The sequence below is a fragment of the Monodon monoceros genome, unplaced genomic scaffold, assembly GCF_005190385.1.
Source record: "Monodon monoceros isolate NGI ecotype Baffin Bay Population unplaced genomic scaffold, NGI_Narwhal_1 Super_Scaffold_6, whole genome shotgun sequence".
In the NCBI taxonomy this organism is placed as follows: domain Eukaryota; kingdom Metazoa; phylum Chordata; class Mammalia; order Artiodactyla; family Monodontidae; genus Monodon; species Monodon monoceros.
In genome coordinates, this window is record NW_021703783.1 from 93,866,938 (window position 1) to 93,891,759 (window position 24,822).

The window sequence follows — 24,822 nt, forward strand, 5'->3', positions numbered from 1 at the left end:
CTCTCCTGCTCTTCCCAGAGAGTCCCTCCCACATGCTTCTCCTGATCTCCCCAGCCTCAGGGGCGCTGATCCTGTCTGGCCTCCACTTCTCCTCCCCCCTCAGTCCCCCTATGACCAACTGGTTCACTTTGGGGTTCCTCCTGTCTCCTTGGGCATCAGAGTCCCCCACCAGAGGCTGGCAGGTGCCCTAGTTGTGGGGAGACACTAACTCCATGTCTTCCCACATGGCCATCTTGACTCCCACTACTCTCATTTCCTTTTGTTTATATTTCATAGCTGTTCTGTGTGTTTGTGTGTGTGTGTGTGTGTGTGTGTGTGTGTGTGTGTGTGTGTGTGGCTACCATGGGGGTTACACCTAGCATCCTAAAGTTATAACACTAATTTGAATTTTTACTGTCTTAACTTCAGTAACATACAAATACTCTGTACCTTTACAGCCCTTCTGTCTTCACGCCTTTCAGTTGATGTCACAAAATTCATCTTTATACATTGTGCCCCCCAAAACATAACCTAATAATTCTTTTAAATGCATTAGTCTCTTTAGTTATGTAGAAAACAAAAATGGAATTACAAACCATTGTTATAATAATATTAGCTTTTATAATTGCTCAATGATTTACCTTTACTGAAATCTTTATTTCTTCATATGGTTTCAGATTACTGTCTAGTGTCCTTTCATTTCACCTTGTAGGACTCCCTTAAGCATTTCTTGCAGGGCAAGTCTAGTAGTAATGAACTCCCTCAGCTTTTGTTTATCTGGAAACATCTTAATTTCTTTCTCACTCTCACAGGAGTTTGGCCAGATATAGGATTCTTGTTGGACAGTTTATTTCTAGCCTCCAACGTTTCTGGTGAGAAATCTGCTGACTTTCTTATTGAGGATCTCTTGTATGTGATTATTCACTTCTCTCTTGCTGCTGTCAATATTCTCTCTTTATCTTTGGCTTTTGAAAGTTTGACTATAGTGTGTCTCAGTGTGGATCTCTTTGAGTTCATCTTACTTGGAGTTTATTGAGCTTCTTTGATGTTTATATTCATGTCTTTCATCAGATTTGGGAAGTCTTCAGCCATTATTTCTTCAAATATTTTCTCTACATCTTTCTCTCTCTCTTCTTTTTCTGGAACTTCCACAATGTGTATGCTGGTCTGCTTGGTAGTGTCCCACTGGTCCCTTGGGCTCTGATCACTTTTCTTCAGTCTTTTTCTTTCTGTTCCTCAGTATCAACAATTTTTATTGTCCTGTAGTCATGTTTACCGATTCTTTCTTTTGCCTATTCAAATCTGAATGTAAATTCCTCTAGTGAATTTTTCATTTCAGTTATTGTACTTTTCAACTCCAGAATTTTTTGTTTGTTTCTTTTCTTGTTAGGTTTTCTATCTCTTTATTGATATTTCTATTTTGTTCATGTATAATTTTCTTGACTTTCTCCACATTTTCCTTTAGTTCTTTGAGCATCTTTAAGACAGTTCTTTTAATGTGTTTTCTACATAGCTTAAACATAAATATGGATTATGGAAAAGTAACTTGACAGTTGTCCATTCACACTGATACAGTTAAATCACTTAGGGAATGTAGCCAAGGAAATAAATAAAACTCATGTTTATTATAATATTAATTGGAAATTTGGAAGCAACATGCTCTCCAACAACCAGGGAGCACTTATCATAAGTAGCACTTATCAGCATGATAAAATATAGTCCAGCTTTTAATTTATGAAATACATTAATAATATAAAGAACTTTCTCATAATGTCAAGTAAAAAGAGCCAGATTTTTTAAAAATTGTATGGTTGTTATAATCATGATCGTGTAAAAAAGATTAACAGAGATCCTACCAATAAATGCACCAAAATATTAAGGTTTTGATTATGGAATTATTCATGACTTTTAAAATTTTATCTCTTCTCTATTTCTCAAATACATATTCCTCATTGAGCATTTATTACTTTTTTATCATCAAAACAAACTTTATTAAGTGTGTATCTGGGTACAACTATAAGTAATGTAGAAATATAACTATAGGGTTGTTTTCATGTTGATTTGAATTCTTCTACAACAAGAAATGATAAAGCCTTCAGCTGGTGATGGCTGAAGAATATGGCTTCTGCATTGTTCTGCCTGAATTCTCTTCCTGTGTCAGTTTGCTTCAGTATTATTATTATTATTATTTTTAATTTTAATTATTTATTTATTTTTGCCTACATTGGGTCTTCATTGCCACGCAAGGGCTTTTCTCTAGTTGCAGCGAGCAGGGACTACTCTTCGTGCAGTGCAGGGGCTTCTCATTGCGGTGGCTTCTCTTGTTGCAGGGCACAGGCCCTAGGCGCATGGGCTTCAGTAGTTGTGGCATGTGGGCTCAGTAGTTGTGGCTCACAGGCTCTAGAGCACAGGCTCAGTAGTTGTGGCGCACGGGCTTAGTTGCTCCGTGGCATGTGGGATCTTCCCAGACCAGGGCTTGAACCCGTGTCCCCTGCATTAGCAGGCGGATTCTTTTGTTTTTGTTTTTGTTTTTTTTTTCGGTACACGGGCCTCTCACTGTTGTGGCCTCTCCCATCGCGGAGAACAGGCTCCAGACGCACAGGCTCAGAGGCCATGGCTTATGGGCCCAGCCGCTCTGCGGCACGTAGGATCTTCCCGTACCAGGGCACGAACCCATGTCCCCTGCATCGGCAGGCAGCCTCTCAACCGCTGTGCCACCAGGGAAGCCCGCAGGTGGATTCTTAACCACTGCGCCACCAGGGAAGCCCCAGTATTATTTTTTATCTTCTACCTCCTTCTTACTTATTCCTTGTCTACTCTAAAAAATGACTAACTGATATTTTTCCTTCTCAGCATACCCAGTTGTGGTCTACAGACCCCCACCACCAGGATACAGAGCCCCACCAGCAGGATATGGAGCATCACCTGCAGGATATGGAGCTCCGCTTGGGGGATATGGAGCCCCTCCTGGGGAATACGTAGCCCCACCTGTGGGATACGAAGCCCCGCGTGGGGGATATGGAGCCCCACCTGCGGGATATGGAACCCCACCAGTGCCATATGAAGCCCTGCCTGCAGGGTATGGAGCCCCACCTGCTGGAAATGAAGCCCCACCTCCAGCATATGAAGCTCCACCTGCTGGAAATAGAGCTGCCTCTCACAAATCTGTGGCAGCCCAGCCGGAGGCTTCTCTTCCATCTACCTCATCTTCTCAGGCTCATTTACCACCTTCTAAGAAGTAAACATTGAAGACTCACCAAGCAAAGGGCACCCTAAAACTGAAGTCACAATAATAAGGATGACTCAGGTATGTGGTTAAAGGCCTGTCTCAGATAGCTGTCACACCCTTTGGAAAGGCAACCTTAGAGGGAAGATGAAGCTAGATGCCTAGATTTTAGAGGCAGAGTCAACTCTTGATTAGATGGGCTAAAGGAGAAGTAGAATTGTAGAGCTAATTCTCCAATAATTTGGTGTACATTGGGCTGCATTTTTTTTAACATGCCTTGAGTGAGTGTGGAAAAAATGTCCTGCATTTTCCCCTCCCTCATTCAAGAAACACTTATTATGCTCATTTTGCTAGGAACTAAGATATATATTTAAAAATATCAACTTGAACACTTTGTTTTTCATAGCATTATTTATATTAGTGAAAGGGTGGGACAACTTAAATTTTCAGTAGTGAGAGAGAATTTCACAAATTATGGTATATCCATACAATGAAATATTATGCAGCCATTGAAAATGATATCTAGAGGTAGGGGAAGCCTTCTATAAGAAGACCAAAAACAATGAAGAAATAAAGGAAACCAGTGATAAATTTGACTATAACAAAATTTGAAACTTCTGTATGACCAAAGTTAAAAGATAGGCAAGAGACTAGGAGAAACTGATTTCCAACATATATATTAAACAAACAAATAGTTTGTAGTCAGAATATATGTACTTCTGCAAATCAACCCAAAATAAAAAATGGACAAAAGATGTGAATTCTCAATTAACTGAGGCAATAGCATGACCAAGAATCATTTGAAAAGATGTTTGTTCAACCTGACTAGTGTTAGCTAAATGCAACTTGAAATGAGAATTTTTATCTCTAAAGATTTACAAACATTAAAAAGATTGAGACAGGGACTTCTCTGGTGGTCTAGCAGCTAAGACTCCACACTCCCAAGGCAGGGGGCCTGGGTTCGATCCCTGGTCAGGGAACTAGATCCCGCATGCCACAACTAAAGATCCCACATGCCACAACTAAAAAGATCCCGTATGCCACAACTAAAGATCCTGCATGCCAAAACTAAGACCTGGCACAGCCAAATAAATAAATAAATACTAAAAAAAGAAAATGATTGAGACAATTGACGAGGTGACTTCCACCTCGGGCCTTTTTCTATGTTCCTTGTTGGGAACTGCCTGTAAGTGGCATCCATCCAAGCAAGAAACTAGCATAGGTTGCTGCGAAATGACTGTGCAGAGGTAGCCCCAAGCTGGCAAGGGATGGTCTGGGTTTTCTGGACTCTGTGTTTTTCTGGTAAAGGAACCCTGAGGACTGATCAGCTCTTGCAGGTCTAAAATCATGGCCCATGGACCAATAACATTCAAGTATGTGGCCATAGCGTTCTTTCAGCATGAGTGGGAATTTCTCGACCTTGTTCAGAAGAAGTTGTACTACAATGTGATGATGGAGAACTATAGTAACTTGGTCTCACTGGGCCATTCCATTTCTAAGCCAGACATAATTGTGTTATTGGAGCAAGGAAAAGAACCCTGGATGGTTGTGAGGGAAGAAACAAGAAACTGGAGTACAGATTTGGATTCAAGTTATAAAATAATCAGTGATAGAAAAACGTTTCTACCTGAAAAACATTCATCTCTTCTTCTGCATCAGAGAATTCATAGTGGTGAGAAACCCTATGAAGATGAAGAATGTCAGAAGGCCTTTAGTTATGCCTCACACTTTGTTCAACATGGAAAAGTTGATATTGGGGCAGACAGCCAGGACTCCAAGATGGAATCAGTTGTACCACTGAAGAAGAAGCTCCTGAATGTCAAACTAAGGGAGCTGGCAAGCTGGATACTAATGCGGGATTTCATCCTTAAAGGAACTGCTGGAGCGTTTCAAAGAGGTTATTACTGGTATTACAAGTATTTCAACATGAAGAAAGGGAGCATTGTAGGGCTTTCTATGTTGCTGGCAGCTTATGTGCTTTTCAGCTACTGCAGTTCTTACAAGGAACTTAAACATGAGCAGCCAAGTGAGTACCTCTGAAGAGGGCATACTCTGCATTCCTGACCATGACTTTTGCCCGGCACCCCTGAATCCTTTCATATCCTGATGCAGAATTAACATCCAAGAAAAGATGACTGGTTAAAAAAAAAAAAAAAAAGTTCTCTCTTAGCAACTTTCAAGTATGTAATACAGTATTATTAACTATACTCACCATGCTGTACATTACATACCCGTGACTTATTTATTTTATAATTGGAAATTTGTAGCTTTTGACCACCTTCACCCATTTCACTCACTGCCTCTGGTGACCATCAATCTGTTCTCTGTATCTATGGCTTCAGTTTCATTTTTTTGTTTTTGATTTTTTAAAAAAATCTCACCTATGAGATCATACAGTATTGGTATTTGTCTTTCTCTGTCTGACTTCACTTAGTGTGATGCCCTCGAGATCCATCCATGTTGTCTCAAATGGCAGGATTTCCTTCTTTTTGCATCTGAGTAATGTTTGATTGTATATGTGCCACATTTTTTAAAAATCCATTCATCTCGTGATGAACTCTTATTGTTTCCTTGTCTTGGCTATTGCAGATGGCGCTGCATTGAACACTGGGGTGCAGATATATTTTCTTTTCTTTTTAATAAATTTATTTATTTTATTTATTTATTTTTGTCTGTGTTGGGTCTTCGTTGCTGCACACAGGCTTTCTCTAATTGCGGCGAGCGGGGGCTACTCTTTATTTTGGTGTGCGGGCTTCTCATTGTGGTGGCTTCTCTTGTTGTGGAGCACGGGCTCTAGGTACATGAGCTTAATAGTTGTGGCACGCAGGCTCAGTAGTTGTGGCTCGTGGGCTCTAGAGCACAGGCTCAGTAGTTGTGGCGCATGGGCTTAGTTGCTCTGTGGCATGTGGGATCTTCCCAGATCAGGGCTCGAACCCATGTCGCCTGCATTGGCAGGCGGATTCTCAACCACTGCGCCGCCAGGGAAGCCCCAGATATATTTTCAAGATAGTGATTTTGTTTCTTTTGGATTGTTGACTTAAGAAAAAATGTACAACATGAGAGTTGTGAGTTAAATTTCATTTGGGGCAAAATGAGGACTATAGCCTGGGAGACAGCATTTCAGATAGCTCTGAGAAACTGCTCCAAAGAGGTAGTGGGGGAGGTCAGTATATATGTGATTTGGTGAAGGGGGAGTACATGCAATCAAGTACATATTTTTTTTGCAGAAGGTTACTGCTAGTCACGAGGAGCAGACACCACCCTGAAGGATTTTAGTGCTTGATATGAGGAGATATAAGAATTGGGCTCATAAAATCAGCTCCTGAAAATACCTAACTATCTGAAGACCTGTCCTGCCAGTTTTCCCAGAGCACAGAGAACCTCATTTCTGCTCTCCACCCTGAACTCCTTTCAGGGGGTGTTGAAAGTCAGCAGATGCAGCAGCACATTATTTAATCCTTGTAGAGGTAGATGGCAAGTGCCAATTTGTATTTGACAGGATGAATGCCAGGAAGTGGATCTGCTGGGTTATATGGCAGTTCTAGCTTTGATTTTTTGAGGAACCTCCATGCTGTTTTCCATAGTGGCTGCACTACTTTGCATTCCCTCCAGCAGTACATAAGGGTTCCCTTTTCTCTACGTCCTTGCCAACACTTGTTATTTCTTGTCTTTTTGGTAGTGGTCATTCTTACAGGTGTGAGGTGATATTTTATTGTGGTTTTGATTTGCATTTCCCTGATGACTGGTGACGTTGGGCACCTTTTCCTGTGCCTGTTGGCCATTTGTATGTCTTCTTTGGAAAAATGTCTATTCGGAGCCTCTCCCCATTTTTTTTTTTTTTTTTTTTTTGCGGTACGCGGGCCTCTCACTGTTGTGGCCTCTCCTGTTGCGGAGCACAGGCTCCGGACGCGCAGGCTCAGCGGCCATGGCTCACGGGCCCAGCCGCTCCGTGGCATGTGGGATCTTCCTGGACCGGGGCATGAACCCGCGTCCCCTGCACTGGCAGGCGGACTCTCAACCACTGCGCCACCAGGGAAGCCCCCCATTTTTTAATTGGATTGTTTGTTTGCTTTTCTATTAAGTTGTATAAGGATTTTTTAAAAATATATTTTGGATTGTAAATCAACTATACTCCAATATAAAATTTAAGAAAAGACCGAAAAACTCAAGTGTTGGGAAGAATGTGGGGAAAAGATTATTTTTTGTACACTATTGGTGGGAGTATAACTTGGTATGCCTTTTTATTTACTTTTAACTAATTATTCTTTTTTTTAATTTTATTTATTTATTTATACAGCAGCTTCTTATTAGTTATCTATTTTATACGTATTAGTGTATATATGTCAATCCCAATCTCCCAATGGTATCCCTTTTTAGAAAGAAATTTGGCAGTACCTTTTTTTTTTGGATGCACCATGCAGCTTGTAGGATCTTAGTTCCCTGACCAGGAATTGAACCCAGGCCCTCATCAGTGAAAGCACCAAGTTCTAACCGCTGGACTGCCAGGGCATTCCCCAAGTACCTTTTAAAAGTTAAAATATTTCTACTCTTTTTGTTTGTTTGTTTTTGTTTTTGTTTTTTTGCGGTACGCGGGCCTCTCACTGTTGTGGCCTCTCCCGTTGCGGAGCACATGCTCCGGACGCGCAGGCTCAGTGGCCATGGCTCACGGGCCCAGCCGCTCTGCGGCATGTGGGATCTTCCCGGAGTCCCCCTCAACCAGTGCGCTACCAGGGAAGCCCAAAATATTTCTACTCTTGATTTAGCAGCTTCACTTCTCAATATCCATTCCTAAGAAATACTTGCACGTGTGCACAACAACGTGGGAAGATTTCATTACATTCATTGTTTCTAACAGCACCAAATTAGAAATATCCTATATGTCCATTAATAGTAAATATTTAAACTATGGAACTTGCATGCTACATATGCAAAAATTTCTATATCTTATTGTTAAATGAGAAAAACAAGTTTTATGCTACAGTAATTTTTAATTCTATCAGACTGAATGCCCCCTTTTAGAAAAAATATTTTGTAATGTCTCCTTTACTTCATTGGAATCAAATTCGTAGACAATTGCACATGATTCTGCACTATTTCAACCAAAATCAACCCAAGGCCATAAATGTGATATAAAGAAGAATAGAAGAGTAGTTTGGGTGTAAAGTTTTAAGTATTTTAATATACATATAAATGCTCAGACTCCACCATACTAGAAGACACAAAGAAGTAATCAAGTGCTCACTCACCATGTGTAGATTCACTTTAGTTGTAGAACTACCATATGATCCAGCAATTCCACTCCTGGGTATATAGCCAAAGAAAATGAAAACACTAATTTGAAAAGATATATACACTCCAATGTTCATAGCAGCATTATTTGCAATAGCCACGATATGGAAGCAACCTAAGTGTCCATCAACAGATGCATGAATAAAAAAGATGTGGTGTGTGTACACACACACACACATGCACGCACATGCACACAAAATGGAATACTACTCAGTCATTAAGAAAAAGAATGAAATTTTGCCATTTGTAACACCATGGATGGACCTGGAGGGCATTATGTTATGTGAAATAAGTCAGACAGAGAAAGACAAATACTGTGTGATATCAGTTACATGTGGAATCTAAAAGATAAAACAAACTAGTGAATATAACTGAAAAAGAAACAGACTCACAGATACAGAGAACAAACTAGTGGTTACCAGTGGGGAGAGGGCAGGGAGGAGGGGCAGGATAGGGGTAGGGTTCAAACTACTACGTATAAAATAAATAAGCTACAAGGGTATATTGTACAGTACAGGGAATATAGCCAATATTTTATCATAACTATAAATGGAGTATAATCTTTAAAAATTGTGAATCACTATGTTGTACCCCTGAAACTTATATAATATTATAAATCAACTTTACCCCAATAAAAATAAATAAATAGATTGACATAAAAAATTTTTTTTTTCGGATTTTGGAGAAAGCTGTCTCTTCTCTGGCCGATTGAGTTGAACAGCCCTGAAGGCATGGTTATATTTCACCTCTTCCTACCTCACAGCCACAGTTTGTATGGTTCTTACTGGCCAAAGCCACCACGAGCAAGGGGGTCCCATAGAACTCATCTGGTGTTTAAAGGCCTTAGAAAATGACCTAATGACTATTACTATAGCTAGGTGCCTGGCAAGTGCTAAAGCACTTCAGAGGCGTATCTCACCATAGCAATCCAGTGAGGACGAAAATCTATTAATATCTTCATGTTACAGCTAAGCACACTGAAGCTTGGCAACCTTAGGAAATGAAAGAATCCACAGCTGTTGAGGTGGAGGCAGGACATGGGACCCTCACCTCTGCTCCTGAGCATCCTCTCTTCATTCCACAGGTGCCAAGCAGTAGGAGGCGTTCCCTGTGCGTGTAGTGGCCTGATCCTCTCCACACACCTGTGAGGTCCTGGTGAGCTCTGAGTTTCTTTCCCTGCTGCAGGCTTGATCCCTGGTGATCAGAGGGCTTAGAAAATCAACTGTGTCAAACGTGGTTTAGCAGGTCAGAGGAGGGCTCAGATTTCTCACAGAACCAGTAGATTGGTTCCAGATCTTCTGCTGCCATGTAATTGGGGTGCGGGGCCTGCTGAGAGCCTGAGGTCAGCTGCCCTTGAGTCAGCTCAGCTGGCACCAGAAAGAGAGAATCTTCAGATCTTTGGGTTTTTCATGGCCTCATGCCCTCATCCCCCATCACAGCCCCAGACCTAAAGGTCTTAATTGCCTTAGCGATGGCTCCGAGTAAAGGGTACTTACAACAGATGGGAAGGTGAAGCGTTTGAGAGGGGCAGTAATTAGGTCAATTGACCGGCCCGTTTATTAACTATCAATAGATAGTGCCAGGCACTTCACATGCATAATCCAGTGAGGTGGGTGCTTGGACTCCAATCTCATAGATGAAGAAACTGGGCCTGAGGGAGGAGCAAATTGTCAAAGGCGCACAGCTGACTGGTAAGCGACAGGGCGAGATCCAAACCTAGGTTTCCCTTTTCATTCAGACACTCATTTGTTGAGTGCCTTTTGTGTGCCATTTCTATGCACTTTATCAGTCAACAAAACAAACAAAAATTCCTGCTCTTATGGAGCTTACATTCTACTAATACGAAGACACAGTCAATATTATATATATATATATAATGTTATGATATAACTAGGCATATCATATTCATACTGCAGGAAAAGCAAAGACAGAAGTTATTAAGAGCTATGAAAAAATATAGAGCAAAGTAAGGGAGATTGGGAAAACTGGAGGATTGGCAGAGGGAGCAGATTGTAATACAGCCTTGTTGAGAAGGTAATATTTGAGGAACGATTTGAAGGGTAAAGGAGATGAGGGAGTAGCCACGCGGATATCTGGGGAAGAGTGCTCTAGGCGGAGGGAACAGCTAGTGTAAAGGCAGCTTAATTCCCAGGTTCCTTCCCTTATACCCAGTGCCTCAAAACACAGATGAACGTGAGAAGCCTCCTGTTCTCAAGGAAGGAAAATGCTTGAAAACAGACCGCAAGCCAACCAGAGTGAGAGAGATCCGAACCAGCACGTGAAACAGTTTGGGGATGGAGACTGATTTCTGCTCCCTTCACAGATTGATTCCTAAAAAGGTTGTCCTTAGAAAACAGGCCTCCTTCCTGTCTATGTCCTGAGGATAAAAGAGAAGTCAGTGTAACCGAAGAAGCTAGGGTCATGCTGGTTTTCACCCTTGATTAAAGCCTGCTTGCTGTTGCATACCGCTCCTTGGCCTTGGGTCTCTCTGTTTCTGAGGGCATCTGTGATATGCATTTCCTGGTGCTGTTCCCTTGGGGCCTCCCAGTAGGGCAGCTTGGATGCACCCAGGCTCTCAGCTTCAGGCTGGGTGCTGCACTTGTCCTGCTTCAACTGTTCATTGTCTGGTTCCAAGAGAGATGGATCTTCTCAGCTGAAGTCTCTGAATCCCCTTGATGGAGCACTTGCCTAAGTCAGGGAAGCCTATTCTCTGACTCTCCATGGAGAGGAGGGTCAGAATAAATCGATGTAAGAGCTTGTGGGCTGACACTTGTTTGTTCTACTGCCCAATATTGTGCCCTGGGCTTCCTAAGGATCAGTTCAGGTTAAGTACTTACTGAGGCTGCTCTGAGCCAGTCCTGTGCTCTGAGGAATCTGACATGCCCTGATCTCGAGGAGTAAACAGACTACCCCAGAGATAGACAATTTCATTACATTTTCCAAGTGTCCACCTTGTCTTGGACTCCACCCATCCCTAAAATATAAGATGGAAGCAGGTAAGTACCACACCCTCTGTGTGGTCCCTGCAGGGAGGTTGTCTAGACCTTCTCCTGTTGGCTTGCTTTGCTGGTCTTATCTTCCCTGGTCATCAGACCTCTGATATGGCCTTGGCATACCTCAATATGGGCAAAAATAAATAGACATAAATAAATAAATAAAGCTGGAAAGGGACTTCCCTGGCGATCTAGTGGTTAAGACTCTGAGCTTCCATGCTTCCATTGCAGGGGGCATGGTTTCTATTCCTGGTCGGAGAACTAAGATCCTGCATGCCTCGAGGCACTGCCATAAATAAATAAATAAAGGAACTAATTTAGAAATATTTCTGCTCAGCCTTGGGTTTTTCCCTTGGACCCAATTATGGCATTAGACTTCTGGCTTTTACCTGATGACCAATGAGAGAGACACTCCTAATTCCTTACATAAGTGCAGTGATAGAGGTCAGCACAGGGTTCAGAGGAGCAGTTCTGGCCAGCCCAAGTTGGTTCTGTAGGCTTCCTGGAGAAGAGGCTGTCTGCGTTGTTTTGATGCCCCAACCAGGAAGGCCTTTGGTCTGGGCACGTGGTCCAGCTTAGTAAGGAGACCGGTTGTCCCCTTGTGTCTGCAAATCCTTCTGCTCCCTTCACAGACTGATTCCTAAAAAGGAGGAGAGCAGGTAAGGGGCTTGGAAGTCAACATTCCCATCCTCACAACAAGAAAAAAAAGCTGAATAAATTGAAAATCAATTACTCTTCTTAGATCCATCAGAGAATTGAAGTCCTCAGGGCAAACTGCTGTCTGCAAAACTGGAGAGACAGGTGGATACAGAGAATCACAATTCACTGAAAACAAAACTCAAGAAAGGAAACCCCACCAATGGAGCCAGCATCAGGGTAGGAAAACTTAAACTGCAGTTGACGAATTGCTGGAGGCAATTCAAGCTTGTAGGCAAGCTTGAGAGTTAAAAATTTCAGGGGTCCAGTCCTTGGGAGGAGTCCAACATTTCTGTGAGTTCTACCTCTAGGAGCCCTACCAGCTCCCCACAGTAAAGAATGGAGAAAAGAAAAACCTTTGTACTTCCAGCAGGGGTAATGGAATAGTAGCTATTTTGAAATTACACCCAAAGCCTTTTATTCCCTTAACATGGTCTATTCTCAAGAGAAATCATTTAACCAGGGTCTAATTGACTGGGGTTTTACCAGAGCCTAACTGACCCAGGGAGGGAGAATACCCAACTCCAGTCCACTGTAACCTTTCATGCAGAGGAAGGGAAATGTCCAAGTCCAGCCCTAATTAGTCTTTCTGCCTCCACTAAGGGGGGTGGAATCCAACAACTGGGATACACTTGTGAAGGTCAAAGCCCAGGGGCAGAAGTCACTAAAAGTTTGACACCTAATCATAGGACTACAGAATTCTTCCTTTCCCCTAGCACCATACCACCACATCCACAGGGCCCCTGCCTAACAGCAGGGGATTACAACTGAAAGAACTGCACATCTCAGACCTTATTTAAGCAGTCTCTAGGGAAACACAAAGACAACAGAGGAGACAAAAACATGGACACCAGAGGAAATTTTAGTCTCTCATACCTGCAGATACAGCAAATAATAAACACAGCCTAATTCCAAGCCAGATAAACATAAGGCCTTACAATACAGGCCTATTTAACTCAGTTCCTTTTACATAGTATATTATGTCTGGCTTTCAGCATAAAACTACAAGGCATACTAAAAGACAAAAAACACAGCTTGGACAGGGCGAGAATCAGAACCAGACTCAGACATAGCAAAAATGTTGGAATTATCAGACTGGGAATTTAAAACAACTGATTATTATGCAAAGAGCTTTAATCGAAAAAGTTGACAGCATGCAAGAAAAGATGGATAATGTAAGCAGAGAGATGGAAACTCTAAGAAACAATCAAAAGTTACCAATGCTCCTTGAAAGACACAATCTACCAAAACTCACTAAAGAAAAATAGATAATCTGAATAAGCCTATCTCTATTAAATAAGTTGAATTCAAAACTAATAACCTTCCAAAAAAGAAAGCACTAGGCCCAGATGGGTTAACTGGTACAAAACATTTAGGGAAGAAATGATACCAGTTCTGTACAACATCTTCCAGAAAATAGAAGCAGAGGGAATACTTCCTAAATCATTCTAGGCAACCAACATTATCTTCATACCAAAACCAGATAAGAAAAGAAAGAAAACTGCAAATCAACATCTCTCATGAACAAAAATGCAAAATCCTCAAAAAATTAGTAAATTGAATTCAACACTATATAAAAAGAGTTATACACCATGACTAAGTGGAATTTATTCCAGGTATGCAAGGCTGGTTTAACATTCAAAAATCAATTAATATAATGCATCATATCAACAGGCTAAAGAAAAATCATATGATCATATCAACACGCAGAAAAACATTTGACAAAATCCAACACACATTCATGATAAAAACTGTCAGTAAACTAGGAGTAGAGAGAATTTCCTCAATTTGATAAAGAGCATGTACCAAAAAATCTCTATAGCTAACATTAAACTCAATGGTGAGCAACTAGATGCTTTCCTCCTAAGATCAGGAACAAGGAAAAGACATCCCCTCTTACAACTCCTATTCAATGCTGTGCTGGAAGTCCTAGCTAATGCAATAAGACCAAAAAAAAAAAAAATCAGTTTTACTTTTTTCCAAGTCTGTATACATTTTATTTCCTTTTTTTATCATGATTTTTTATGATTATCTAGGTAGAAAATCCCAAAGAATCGACAAAAAACAAAAAACCTCTGAAACTAATAAGCAGTTATAGCAAGGTGGCAGAATACAAGGTTAATATACAAAGTCAGTTGTTTACCAGCAATGAACAATTGGAATTTGAAACTAAAACACAATACTATTTACCAAAATAAAATAATAAAATAAAAAGAAATACTTAGGTATAAATGCAACAAAATATGTACAAGGTCTATGTGGGGTAAACCTATGGAACTCTGATGAAAGAAATTCTAAATAAATGGGATAGCAAGAATTCCATGTACAGGGGATAGCAAGAATCAATATTGTCAAGATGTCAGTTCTTCCCAATTTGGTCTATTCAATGTAATCCTAATCAAAATTCTAGCAAGTTATTTTGTGGATATCAACAAACTGATCCTACATTTTATATGGGGAAGCAGAAGACCAATAATAGCCAACACAATACTGAAGAACAACAACAAAGTTGGAAGACTGTCCCTATCCAACCTCAAGACTTTATATAAAGATAGAGTAATCAAGACAGTGTGGTGTTGGTGAAAGAATAGACAAATAGATCAGTGAAACAGAATAGAGAGCCCAGAAACAGACCACACAAATGTAATCAACTGATCTTTGAAAAAGAAAGACAGTTCAGTGGAGAAAGAATAGTCTTTTCAATGAATGGCACTGGAACAACTGGACATGGACATGCAAACAAAAAAATCTAGACACAGATATTTTACAAAATTAACTCAGTAAGCATCAGAGACCTAATGTAAATGCTAAGCTATAAAAATCCTAGAAGATAACCTAGGAGAAAAACTAATGACCTTGGCTTTTTGATGAGTTTTTAGAAACAGCACCAAAAAGCACTATCCATGAAAGAAAAGATTGATAAGCTGGACTTCATTAAAATTAAAAAGTCTGCTCTGTGACGGACACTGTTAAGAAAATGAAAAGACAAGCCACAGACTTGGAGAAAATATTTGCAAAAGACACATATGGTAAAGGACTAGTATCGAAAATATACAAAGAACTCCCACAACTGAACAATACGAAGAAAAACGACCCAATTAAAAATGGGCAAAAGATCTGAACAGATACCTCACCAAAGAAGATATACAGATGGCAAATAAGCATATAAAAAGATGCTCTGCATCATATGTCATTAGGGAATTGCAAATTAAAACAATGAGCTACCACTACACACCTATTAGAATGGCTAAAATTCAAAACACTGTCCACACCAAATTCTAGCAAGGTTGTGAAGCAACAGGAAGTCTCATTCATTTGCTGGTGGAAATATAAAATGGTACAGCCACTTGGAATATAGTTTGGTAGTTTCTTATAAAACTAAACATACTCGGGACTTCCCTGGAGGTCCAGTTGTTAAGACCCCGCACTTCCACTGCAGGGGGTGGGGATTTGATCCCTGGTCGGAAAAATAAGATCCCGAAGGCTGCACGGCTTGGCCAAACAAACAAACAAAAAACTAAACATACTCTTACCACATGGTCCGGCAATTGAGCTCCTTGGTATTTATCCAAATGAGTTGAAAATCTATGTCCTCACAAAACTCTGCACGTGAATGTTTATAGCAGCTTTATTCATAATTGCCAAGATATGGAGGCAACCAGATATTGTTCTTCAATAGCTGAGTGGATAAACAGTGGTACATCCATACAATGGAATATTTTCAGCGATAAAAAGAAATGAGTTATCAGGTCATGAAAGTATACCTTAAATGCAAATGGCCAAGTGAGAGAAGCCAGTCTGAAAAGGCTACATACTGTATAATTCCAACCCTCTGATGTTCTGGAAAAGGAAAAACTATGAAGACTGAAAGAATTGGTGGTTTCAGGGGTTGAGGTGGGGGTAGGGAGGGATGAGTAAGTGGAGCACAGAGGATTTTAGGGCAGTGAAACTTGTGTGCCGGACTGTAATGGTGGACACAAGTCACACATTGGTCAAAACCTATAGAATATACAACACAAAGAGTGAACCCTAATGTAAATTATGGACTTTATTTTTTATTTATTTATTTTTAAATTTGGCCGCACCACGCGGCTTTCGAGACCTTAGTTCCCCCACCAGGGATGGAACCTGGGCCCTGGCAGTGAAAGCGCAGAGTCCTAACACTGGGCCACCAGGGAATTCCCTTACGGACTTTAGCTAATTATAAATATCAATATTGTCATCAGTTACAACAAATGTACTACACTAATGCAAGATGATAACAGTGGAGACGCCGAAGGAGGCCTGGGGGGAAGAAAGGGGGTATAGAAATTCCACATTCTTCTCAATTTTTCAGTAAACCTAAAACTGTTCTTTTAAAAAAGGGGGTTGGGGGGAGACAGGAGGACTGGGAAGCGCATTAAGCGGGAGAGCCTGTTACTTCCCATGGCTTCCTACAGAGGGCTTCTGGGCTTAGTGGCAAAAACCACAATGTGGAAAAGTCTGGGCCTGAATAATTACTTATTCAGGTGCCATTCTAAGTGCTTTACATATACTATCTCATTTAATCCTCTAGCAACAATCCTATGCGGTAGGAACTATTAACATCCGCACTTTACAGGGGAGGAAGTAGAAGCACAGAGAAATTTAGTAACTTGTTCAAAATTGCTGCAAGTGGAGCCAAGATTTAAATCTAGATGTTAGAACGTGTAACTAAATCACCACAGGCAACTTTTTTCTCGTTCTATAAACTGGGCAGTCTATTTTAATGAGGGAAATCACCCCAATTTATTATACTGCACATCCTGAGTCAGTACAAATACCTCTGTTCCAACCTGGGGAGGTATGGGGTCTCTTTCAGCTGGGAGGTCAGTCTTTGTAGGACCCCCTCCCACAAACACCCTATCCAGGGACTGTCTGGGGGAATAGTTTCTGAAAACTGGTTGAGTTTCTTTAAATAGGAATCCAGTTTTGTTGTTTTTATCAGGGGAGTCTAGAAATGTTAGACTGTTGCGGGAGACAGTGTTGTGGAATAGGTACTTTTCAACCAGCCCCTAACACTTCCGTCTTTATTTACCACCAATGTCTTTGGCTGTGCACATCGCCTCAGTGGTCCCCTTCCCACTGACGCTCAGTCCTGGGGGTCTGGCCAGTCCCTCTTCTTCATCTTCACTATAATTACCCCCTGTCCCCCTCTCCCTGTCTCTCATCTGGACCCTTGCACAGCTGATTCCAGGCTCCCTATGTACCTGTCAGGGTCCAGCCAGGAGACAGAAACCACATCATTTATTTGAACAGAGAGATAGTTGTGCAACCATAAGGACTATCTAACTTCAGAACATTTTCATCACCCCCCCCCGCAAAAAACCCATACTCGCTAACAGTCACTACCCATTCCCTCTTTTTTTTCTTAAAGCTTTTAAAAAAATATTTTATTTTATTTTATTTATTTTTGGCTGTGTTGGGTCTTTGTTGCTGTGCATGGGCTTTCTCTAGTTGCAGTGAGCAGGGGCTACTCTTCGTTGTGGTGCGCGGGCTTCTCATTGCAGTGGCTTCTCTTGTTGCGGAGCACGGGCCCTAGGCGCACAGGCTTCAGTAGTTGTAGCTCGTAGGCTCTAGAGCGCAGGTGGCACACAGGCTTAGTTGTTCCGAGGCACGTGGGATCTTCCCGGACCAGGGCTCAAACCCGCGTCCCCTGCATTGGCAGGCGGATTCTTTACCACTGCACCACCAGGGAAGCCCCCCATTCCCTCTTGTCAACCACTTATCTACTTCCTGTGTCTATGGATTTGCCAATTCTAGACATTTCATATAAATGGAATCATACAATAAGTGCTCTTTTGTGTCTGGCTTTCTTCCCTTTGCATAACATTTTCAAGGTCCATCCATGTTGTAGCACATATCAGTATGGATATGCCGTATAGGTGGTATGGCACACGGGCTTCTCTCTATTTGTGGTGTGTGGGTTTCCTATCTCTAGTTGTGGCACAGGCTCCAGAGCGGTGGGCTCTGTAGTTTGCAGCATGCGGGCTCCCTCGTTGAGGCACATGAGCTCAGTAGTGTGGCGGCCAGGGTTAGTTGCCCCACAGCATGTGGGATCTTAGGGATTAAACCCGCATCTCCTGCATTTGAAGGAGGATTCTTTACCACTGGACTACCAGGGAAGTCCCTCCATCCCTTCATTTTGAGCCTATATGTGTTCTTAAAGCTGAAGTGAGTCTCTTGTAGGCAGTATACAGTTGGATCTTGTTTTTTTATCCAACTAGCTTTTGATTAGAGAATTTAATCCATTTACATCAAGAGTAATTATTGAGAAAATTCCCTGGCAGTCCAGTGGTTAAGACTCCATGCTTTGGGCTTCCCTGGTAGCACAGTGGTTAAGAATCCGCCTGCCAAGGCAGGGGACACAGGTTCGAGCCCTGGTCTGGGAAGATCCCACATGCCACGGAGCAACTAAGCCCGCGTGCCACAACTACTGAAGGCTGCGTGCCTAGAGCCCATGCTCCGCAACAAGAGAAGCCACCGCAATGAGAAGCCTGCACACCGCAACGAAGAGTAGCCCCTGCTCGCCGCAACTAGACAAAAGCCCGTGCGCAGCAACAAAGACCCAACACAACCAAAAACAAATAAATAAAATAAAATAAATTTATTTAAAAAAAAAAAAGACTCCATGCTTCCTTTGCAGGGGGAGTAGGTTTGATCCCTGGTTGGGGAACTAAGATCCCACATGCTGCATGGCTTGGCCAAAAAAAAGTAATTATTGATAGGTAAGGACTTACTAATGCCATCTTTTTGTTTTCTGGTGGTTTTATAGTTCTCTCGTTCCTTTCTCTCTCTCTTGCTGCCTTCCTTTGCGAATTGATGATTTTCTTTAGTGGTATGCGCTGTTTCTCTCCTCTTTATCTTTCGTGTATCACTGTAGGTTTTGCTTTGTGGTTACCATGAGGTTTACATAAAGACCTTCTAGATACAACAGTTTATTTAATGCTGATAACAACTTCACTCTATGGCATACAAAAACTCTACCTTTTTACTCTCTCTCCCTTTATGTTTTTAATGTCACAATTCACCTCTTCTTATATTGTGGATTCATTAACAAATTATTGTAGCTATAATTATTTTTAATACTTTTGTTCTTTAGCTTTTATACTAGAGTTAAGTGGTTAGCACAGCACCATACAGTAAGTCCCCTACATATGAACAAGTTCCGTTCCAGAGCACGTTCATAAGTCCAGTTTGTTCATAAGTCCAACAAAGTTAGCCTAGGTACCCAACCAACACAATCGGCTATATAGTACTGTACAGCAATAGGTTTATAATACTTTTCACACAAGTAATACATAAAAAGCAAACAAACACAAAAAATAAACAGTTTTAATCTTACAGTACGGTACTTTGAAAAGTACAGTGGTACAGTACAACAGCTGGCATACAGGGGCTGGCATCGAGTGAACAGGCAAGAAGGGTTACTGACTGGAGGAGGGAGAGGAGGTGGGAGATGGTAGAGCTGAAGGATCGTCAGCCATAGGAGACGGAGGGCAAGCTGCCATTTCACTCACGCCTGACGTTGATGGCGCAGGTTCTGGTTCCTTGCTGGATTCAATTCTGTCTACCCTCCTGAAAAGACAATCCAGTTATGTCTGGGTAGTAGCTCTTTTTTCTTCTCGTCATAGATGACATGGTAGCACTGAATTGCATTCTGAACAGTTGCTGCAACCTTCGTGTACTGTTCTACATTCGGGTCCTGTGCCTCAAAAACTAACAGTGCCTCCTCAAATAAAGAAAATCCCCTTGCTATTTCCTGCATCGTGAATCTCTTCAGTTCTTCAGTTACTTCTTCCTCTTGTCGCTCCACTCTCTCAATTATTTTCATTTTTGTCTCCATCGTTATCGCTTGGTGCTTCTTAGCAGTACCAGCTACATCACCACTGCATTTACGCTTGCTTCCAGACATCCTGGGCTTGAAATAATGATACTGTACCACTGTACTCTATACAGTGCTGTACAGTAAAGTACGCAAAAGCACAACCACTTATAGAGGATGCATGCATGTGACAATGTACACCAGACCCATGAACTAACTTGCGTGACTGGACATGGGAACGCACGTTCGCATCTTTGAAAGTTCACAACTTGAAGTTTCACATATAGGGGACTTACTGTATTACAGTATCAGAGTATTCTGGATTTGACTATATACTTACCTTTACCAGTGTGTTATGTATTTTCCTATGTTTTCATGTCACCAATTAGCATACTTTCATTTCAGCTTGAAGAGCTCCTTTCAGCATTTCTTGTAAGGCACATCTAGTGGTAATGAACTCCCTCAGCTTCTGTCTGGGGTGATCTTTATCTCTTCTTCATTTTTGAAGGACAGCTTTGCCAGATAAAGTATTCTTCGTTGGCAGTTTTATTCTTTTAGCACTTTTTTTTTTGTTTGTTTTTTTTGGTATGCGGGCCTCTCACTGCCGCAGCCTCTTCCGTTGCGGAGCACAGGCTCCGGACGCGCAGGCTGAGCGGCCATGGCTCACGGGCCCAGCCGCTCCGCGGCATGTGGGATCCTCCCGGACCAGGGCACGAACCCGCGTCCCCTGCATCGGCAGGCGGACTCCCAACCACTGCACCACCAGGGAAGCCCCTTTTAGCACTTTTAATATATCATCCCATTCTCTCCTGCCCTATAAGCTTTCTGTGGACAAATCCACTGATATCCTTATGGGGATTCCCTGGTAAGTTACAAGCTTCTTTTCTCTTGCTGCCTCTAAGAGTCTTTCTTTCTCTTTGATTTTTGACACTTTTTATCATAATGTATCTTGGGGAAGATCTCTTGAAGTTGGGTTTGCTTAGTGACTTATAAGCTTCATGAACTTGGATACCGATATCTCTCCCCAGATTTGGGAATTCTCAGCCATTATTTCTGCCTTCTCCCTCTATTCTCCTTCTGGGACTCCAATAATTTGCAGATTGCTTCTTTTGATGGTATCCTATAGGTCATATAGGCTTTCTTAATTCTTTTTTTTTTTGAATTTTTTTTTTATATATTGTTCTTATTAGTTATCTATTTTATATATATTAGTGTATATATGTCAATCCCAATCTCCCAGTTCATCCCACCACCACCTCCCCTGCCGCCAGCTTTCCCCCCTTGGTGTCCATACATTTGTTCTCTATGTCTGTATCTCTATTTCTGTCTTGCAAACTGGTTCATCTGTACCATTTTTCTAGATTCCACATATATGTGTTAATATACGATATTTGTTTTTCTCTTTCTGACTTACTTCACTCTCTGACAGTCTCTAGGTCCATCCATGTCTCTACAAATGACCCAATTTTGTTCCTTTTTATGGCTGAGTAATATTCCATTGTATATATGTACCACATCTTGTTTATCCATTCATCTGTCGGTGGGCATTTAGGTTGCTTCCATGACCTGGCTATTGTAAATAGGGCTGCAATGAACATTGGGGTGCATGTGTCTTTTTGAATTATGGTTTTCTCTGGGTATATGCCCAGTAGTTGGAATTGCTGGGTCATATGGTAATTCTATTTTTAGTTTTTTAAGGAACCTCCATACTGTTCTCCACAGTGGCTGTATCAATTTACATTCCCACCAACAGTGCAAGAGGGTTCCCTTTTCTCCACACCCTCTCCAGCATTTGTTGTTTGTAGATTTTCTGATGATGCCCATTCTAACTGGTGTGAGGTGATACCTCATTGTAGTTCTGATTTGCATTTCTCTAATAATTAGTGATGTTGAGCAGCTTTTCACATGCCTCTTGGCCATCTGTATATCTTCTTTGGAAAAATGTCTATTTAGGTTTTCTGCCCATTTTTGGATTGGGTTGTTTGTTTTTTTAATATTGAGCTGCATGAGCTGTTTATATATTTTGGAGATTAATCCTTTGTCTGTTGATTCATTTGCAAATATTTTCTCCCATTCTGAGGGTTGTCTTTTCAACTTGTTTATAGTTTCCTTTGCTTTGCAAAAGGTTTTAAGTTTCATTAGGTCCCATTTGTTTATTTTTGTTTTAATTTTCATTACTTTAGGAGGTGGGTCAAAAAAGATGTTGCTGTGATTTATGTCATGGAGTGTTCTTCCAATGTTTTCCTCTAAGAGTTTTACAGTGTCCAGTCTTACATTTAGGTCTTTAATCCATTTTTAGTTTATTTTTGTGCATAATGTTAGGGAGTGTTCTAATTTCATTCTTTTACGTGTAGCTGTCCAGTTTTCTCATCACCACTTATTGAAGAGACTGTCTTTTCTCCATTGTATATCCTTGCCTCCTTTGTCATAGATTAGTTGACCATAGGTGCATGGATTTATCTCTGGGCTTTCTATCCTGTTCCATTGATCTGTATTTCTGTTTTTGTGCCAGTAACATATTGTCTTGATTACTGTAGTCTTAATTCTTATTTATTCTTTTTCCTTTGTTACCCTCTAACTGGGTAATTTTAAAGTTCCTGTTTTGGAATTCACCGATTTTTTTCCCCTGATTACTCCATTCTGCTGGTCATTGATGCTCTCTATTGCATTTTTCATTTCATTCATTGTATTCTTCAGCTCCAAAATTTCTGTGTGGTTCTTTTTTTAAATGATTTATCTCTTTGTTAAACTTCTCATTTTACTCATGTATAATTTTCCTGATTTTGTTGAATTGCCTTTCTGTGTTTTCTTGTAGCTCGTTGAGCTTCCTTAAAACAGCTATTTTGAATTCTTTATCAGGTAAACTGCAGATCTCCATGTCTCTGAGGTCAGTTACTAGAAGATTATTGTTATCCTTTGGTAGTGTCATGTTTCCTTGGTTTTTCACGTTCCTTGGAGTCTCACATTTTTGTCTTCACACTTGCAGTAGCGGGCACCTTCTCCAATTTTCACTGACTTCGGGAGAGAAATCCCTACCATCGGTCCTGCTAGAGATTCTGAGGCTTTTTCAGACCATCTATGGATACACCTCCACCATGCTTCTTGCTCTGTCTTGTGGCAGAATTCTTAAGCTTGTTTGCCTTCTTCTTGATCCTGCAACACACCAGCCTAGGTGCTGACAGCCTCCCTTTTGTTTTCCCAAGGGCTGAGCTAAAGCTCAAGTGTGTGGTCTCTCCGCCTGCAGACTCAGGCTGGCTTTCTACATATGCTCACAAGCCGTCTGCCAAAGCTCACTCTCACCACCATCAGGAGTGTGCACAGAGAGCTGGCCACGGGTAGGGGTGTGAGTGGGTGAGGCACACGGAGCACTGGAGGTGCCTACAGGCCAGGTGGGGGATCTGCAAGCAAGGTGTCCCCAGCAGCTCCTGGGCAGGCTCCTTGGAGTCTGCAGCACAGTTAGTAGGATCTGCATCCTTTAATGCCCTCCAAGTGTCCTACCTACCACTCTCCCAGACTTTTCCCACACCCGCATCAGCCAGCTCATGATTCTGTACTCTGGATGGAGTGAGAGAGGAATGTGCCTCTTTGGCAATGTCCCACACACCTGGGGAAGTCAGGTGCGCACTGGCATGCTTCACTTTCCCCTGTGGGAGAAATCAACGGCCAAGAACGTCTCACCCGGTACTGAGCTGTGCTGCCTTGGGGGAGGGGTGATGTGGGTAAAATCAAACTCTTCCTCTTTTCCTCTCCAATGCGTCCAAACCTCTATTTTCTTTCTCCAGTGTTGTGCTGGAACTTCTCCACTGGAAACGTGGACTTCCACAAAGGCTGGTTCGTCTGTAGGTGATTGTCTAAGACATTGTTCTCCAGGGTCTCCCACACTGTGGCTGAGAGGGGCTGGAGCCGGTTCACAGGCCACTGCAGGGTCTACAGCCAGGACCGAGGTCCGCATGCCTATTACCTGATGCACAGGTGGGTAAGACTTCTCCTGGGTCTCTTGGCACATGGTGCTGGATCCCACAGATGCTACAAGGCACTTCTGTCTGTGGATGGATGCCAAATTGTTGTTGAGTGCAGGGATATGTGAGGGCTGTCTTATTCAGCCATGTTGCTGACGTCACCCCACTTGAAAAATTCTTACTCTTTACCCTGAATATCCAGCTGACAGATGATATTCTTCTCCCCTCTCTTCTCGTTCACCCTTTCATGGATGGGAATGATCTGGAAAAGAGTGAGGATGGCTCTATTCCTGGAGCCATCTGATGGGGTAAAGACGGCAGAAAAGTTTGGATAACATTGAATGGGAGAAAGGGAATATTACAAGATTGTACTGCATTTTACCAGGAGTCTGGAAGAAGAAGGAAATAGAGCAAGAATCATTAATGGGAAGCTGACATCTGACTCTGATATATCTGATACACACAATCACCAGTAGTGGTAGAGAAGATGTCCATTCCTAATGACACCCAATTCCATCCTTCTTCATTCCTTCTCTTGGGCATTCCAGAGCTGGAAGATGTGCACGTCTGGATTGGATTCCCCTTTTGTGTATACTATTGCTTTCCTGAGGAATGCTGCTGTCTGTAATCCAGACTGAGCATATTCTCCATGAGCTCATGTACTGTATTCTAGCCATGTTGGACTCTTATTGACCTGGACTTGTTCGTGGCCACCATCCCTAAAATGCTGGGCATCTTCTGGTTCACTCTCAGGGATGGAGATATAGATATAGATATAGGTAGATATAGTTTTTTACTATATATATATATATATATATATATATATATATATATATA

The 24,822-nt window shown here is 41.7% G+C and overlaps 1 protein-coding gene and 1 pseudogene across 1 annotated transcript in view; both read left to right on the forward strand.

Moving 5' to 3' along the window:
- WBP2NL (WBP2 N-terminal like) overlaps nucleotides 1–10,956 on the forward strand; it is a 34,479-nt gene extending 23,523 nt beyond the window's left edge. Inside the window, exons 6-8 of the mRNA XM_029205697.1 lie at nucleotides 2,842–3,286; nucleotides 9,579–9,649; nucleotides 10,667–10,956. Of these exons, the coding sequence (XP_029061530.1) occupies nucleotides 2,842–3,221 (380 nt within the window). The 3' untranslated portion in view covers nucleotides 3,222–3,286; nucleotides 9,579–9,649; nucleotides 10,667–10,956. The remainder of the gene's footprint in view (nucleotides 1–2,841; nucleotides 3,287–9,578; nucleotides 9,650–10,666) is intronic.
- Nucleotides 4,867–5,385, forward strand: LOC114885631 (annotated as a pseudogene).
- Nucleotides 10,957–24,822: the final 13,866 nt, after the last annotated feature.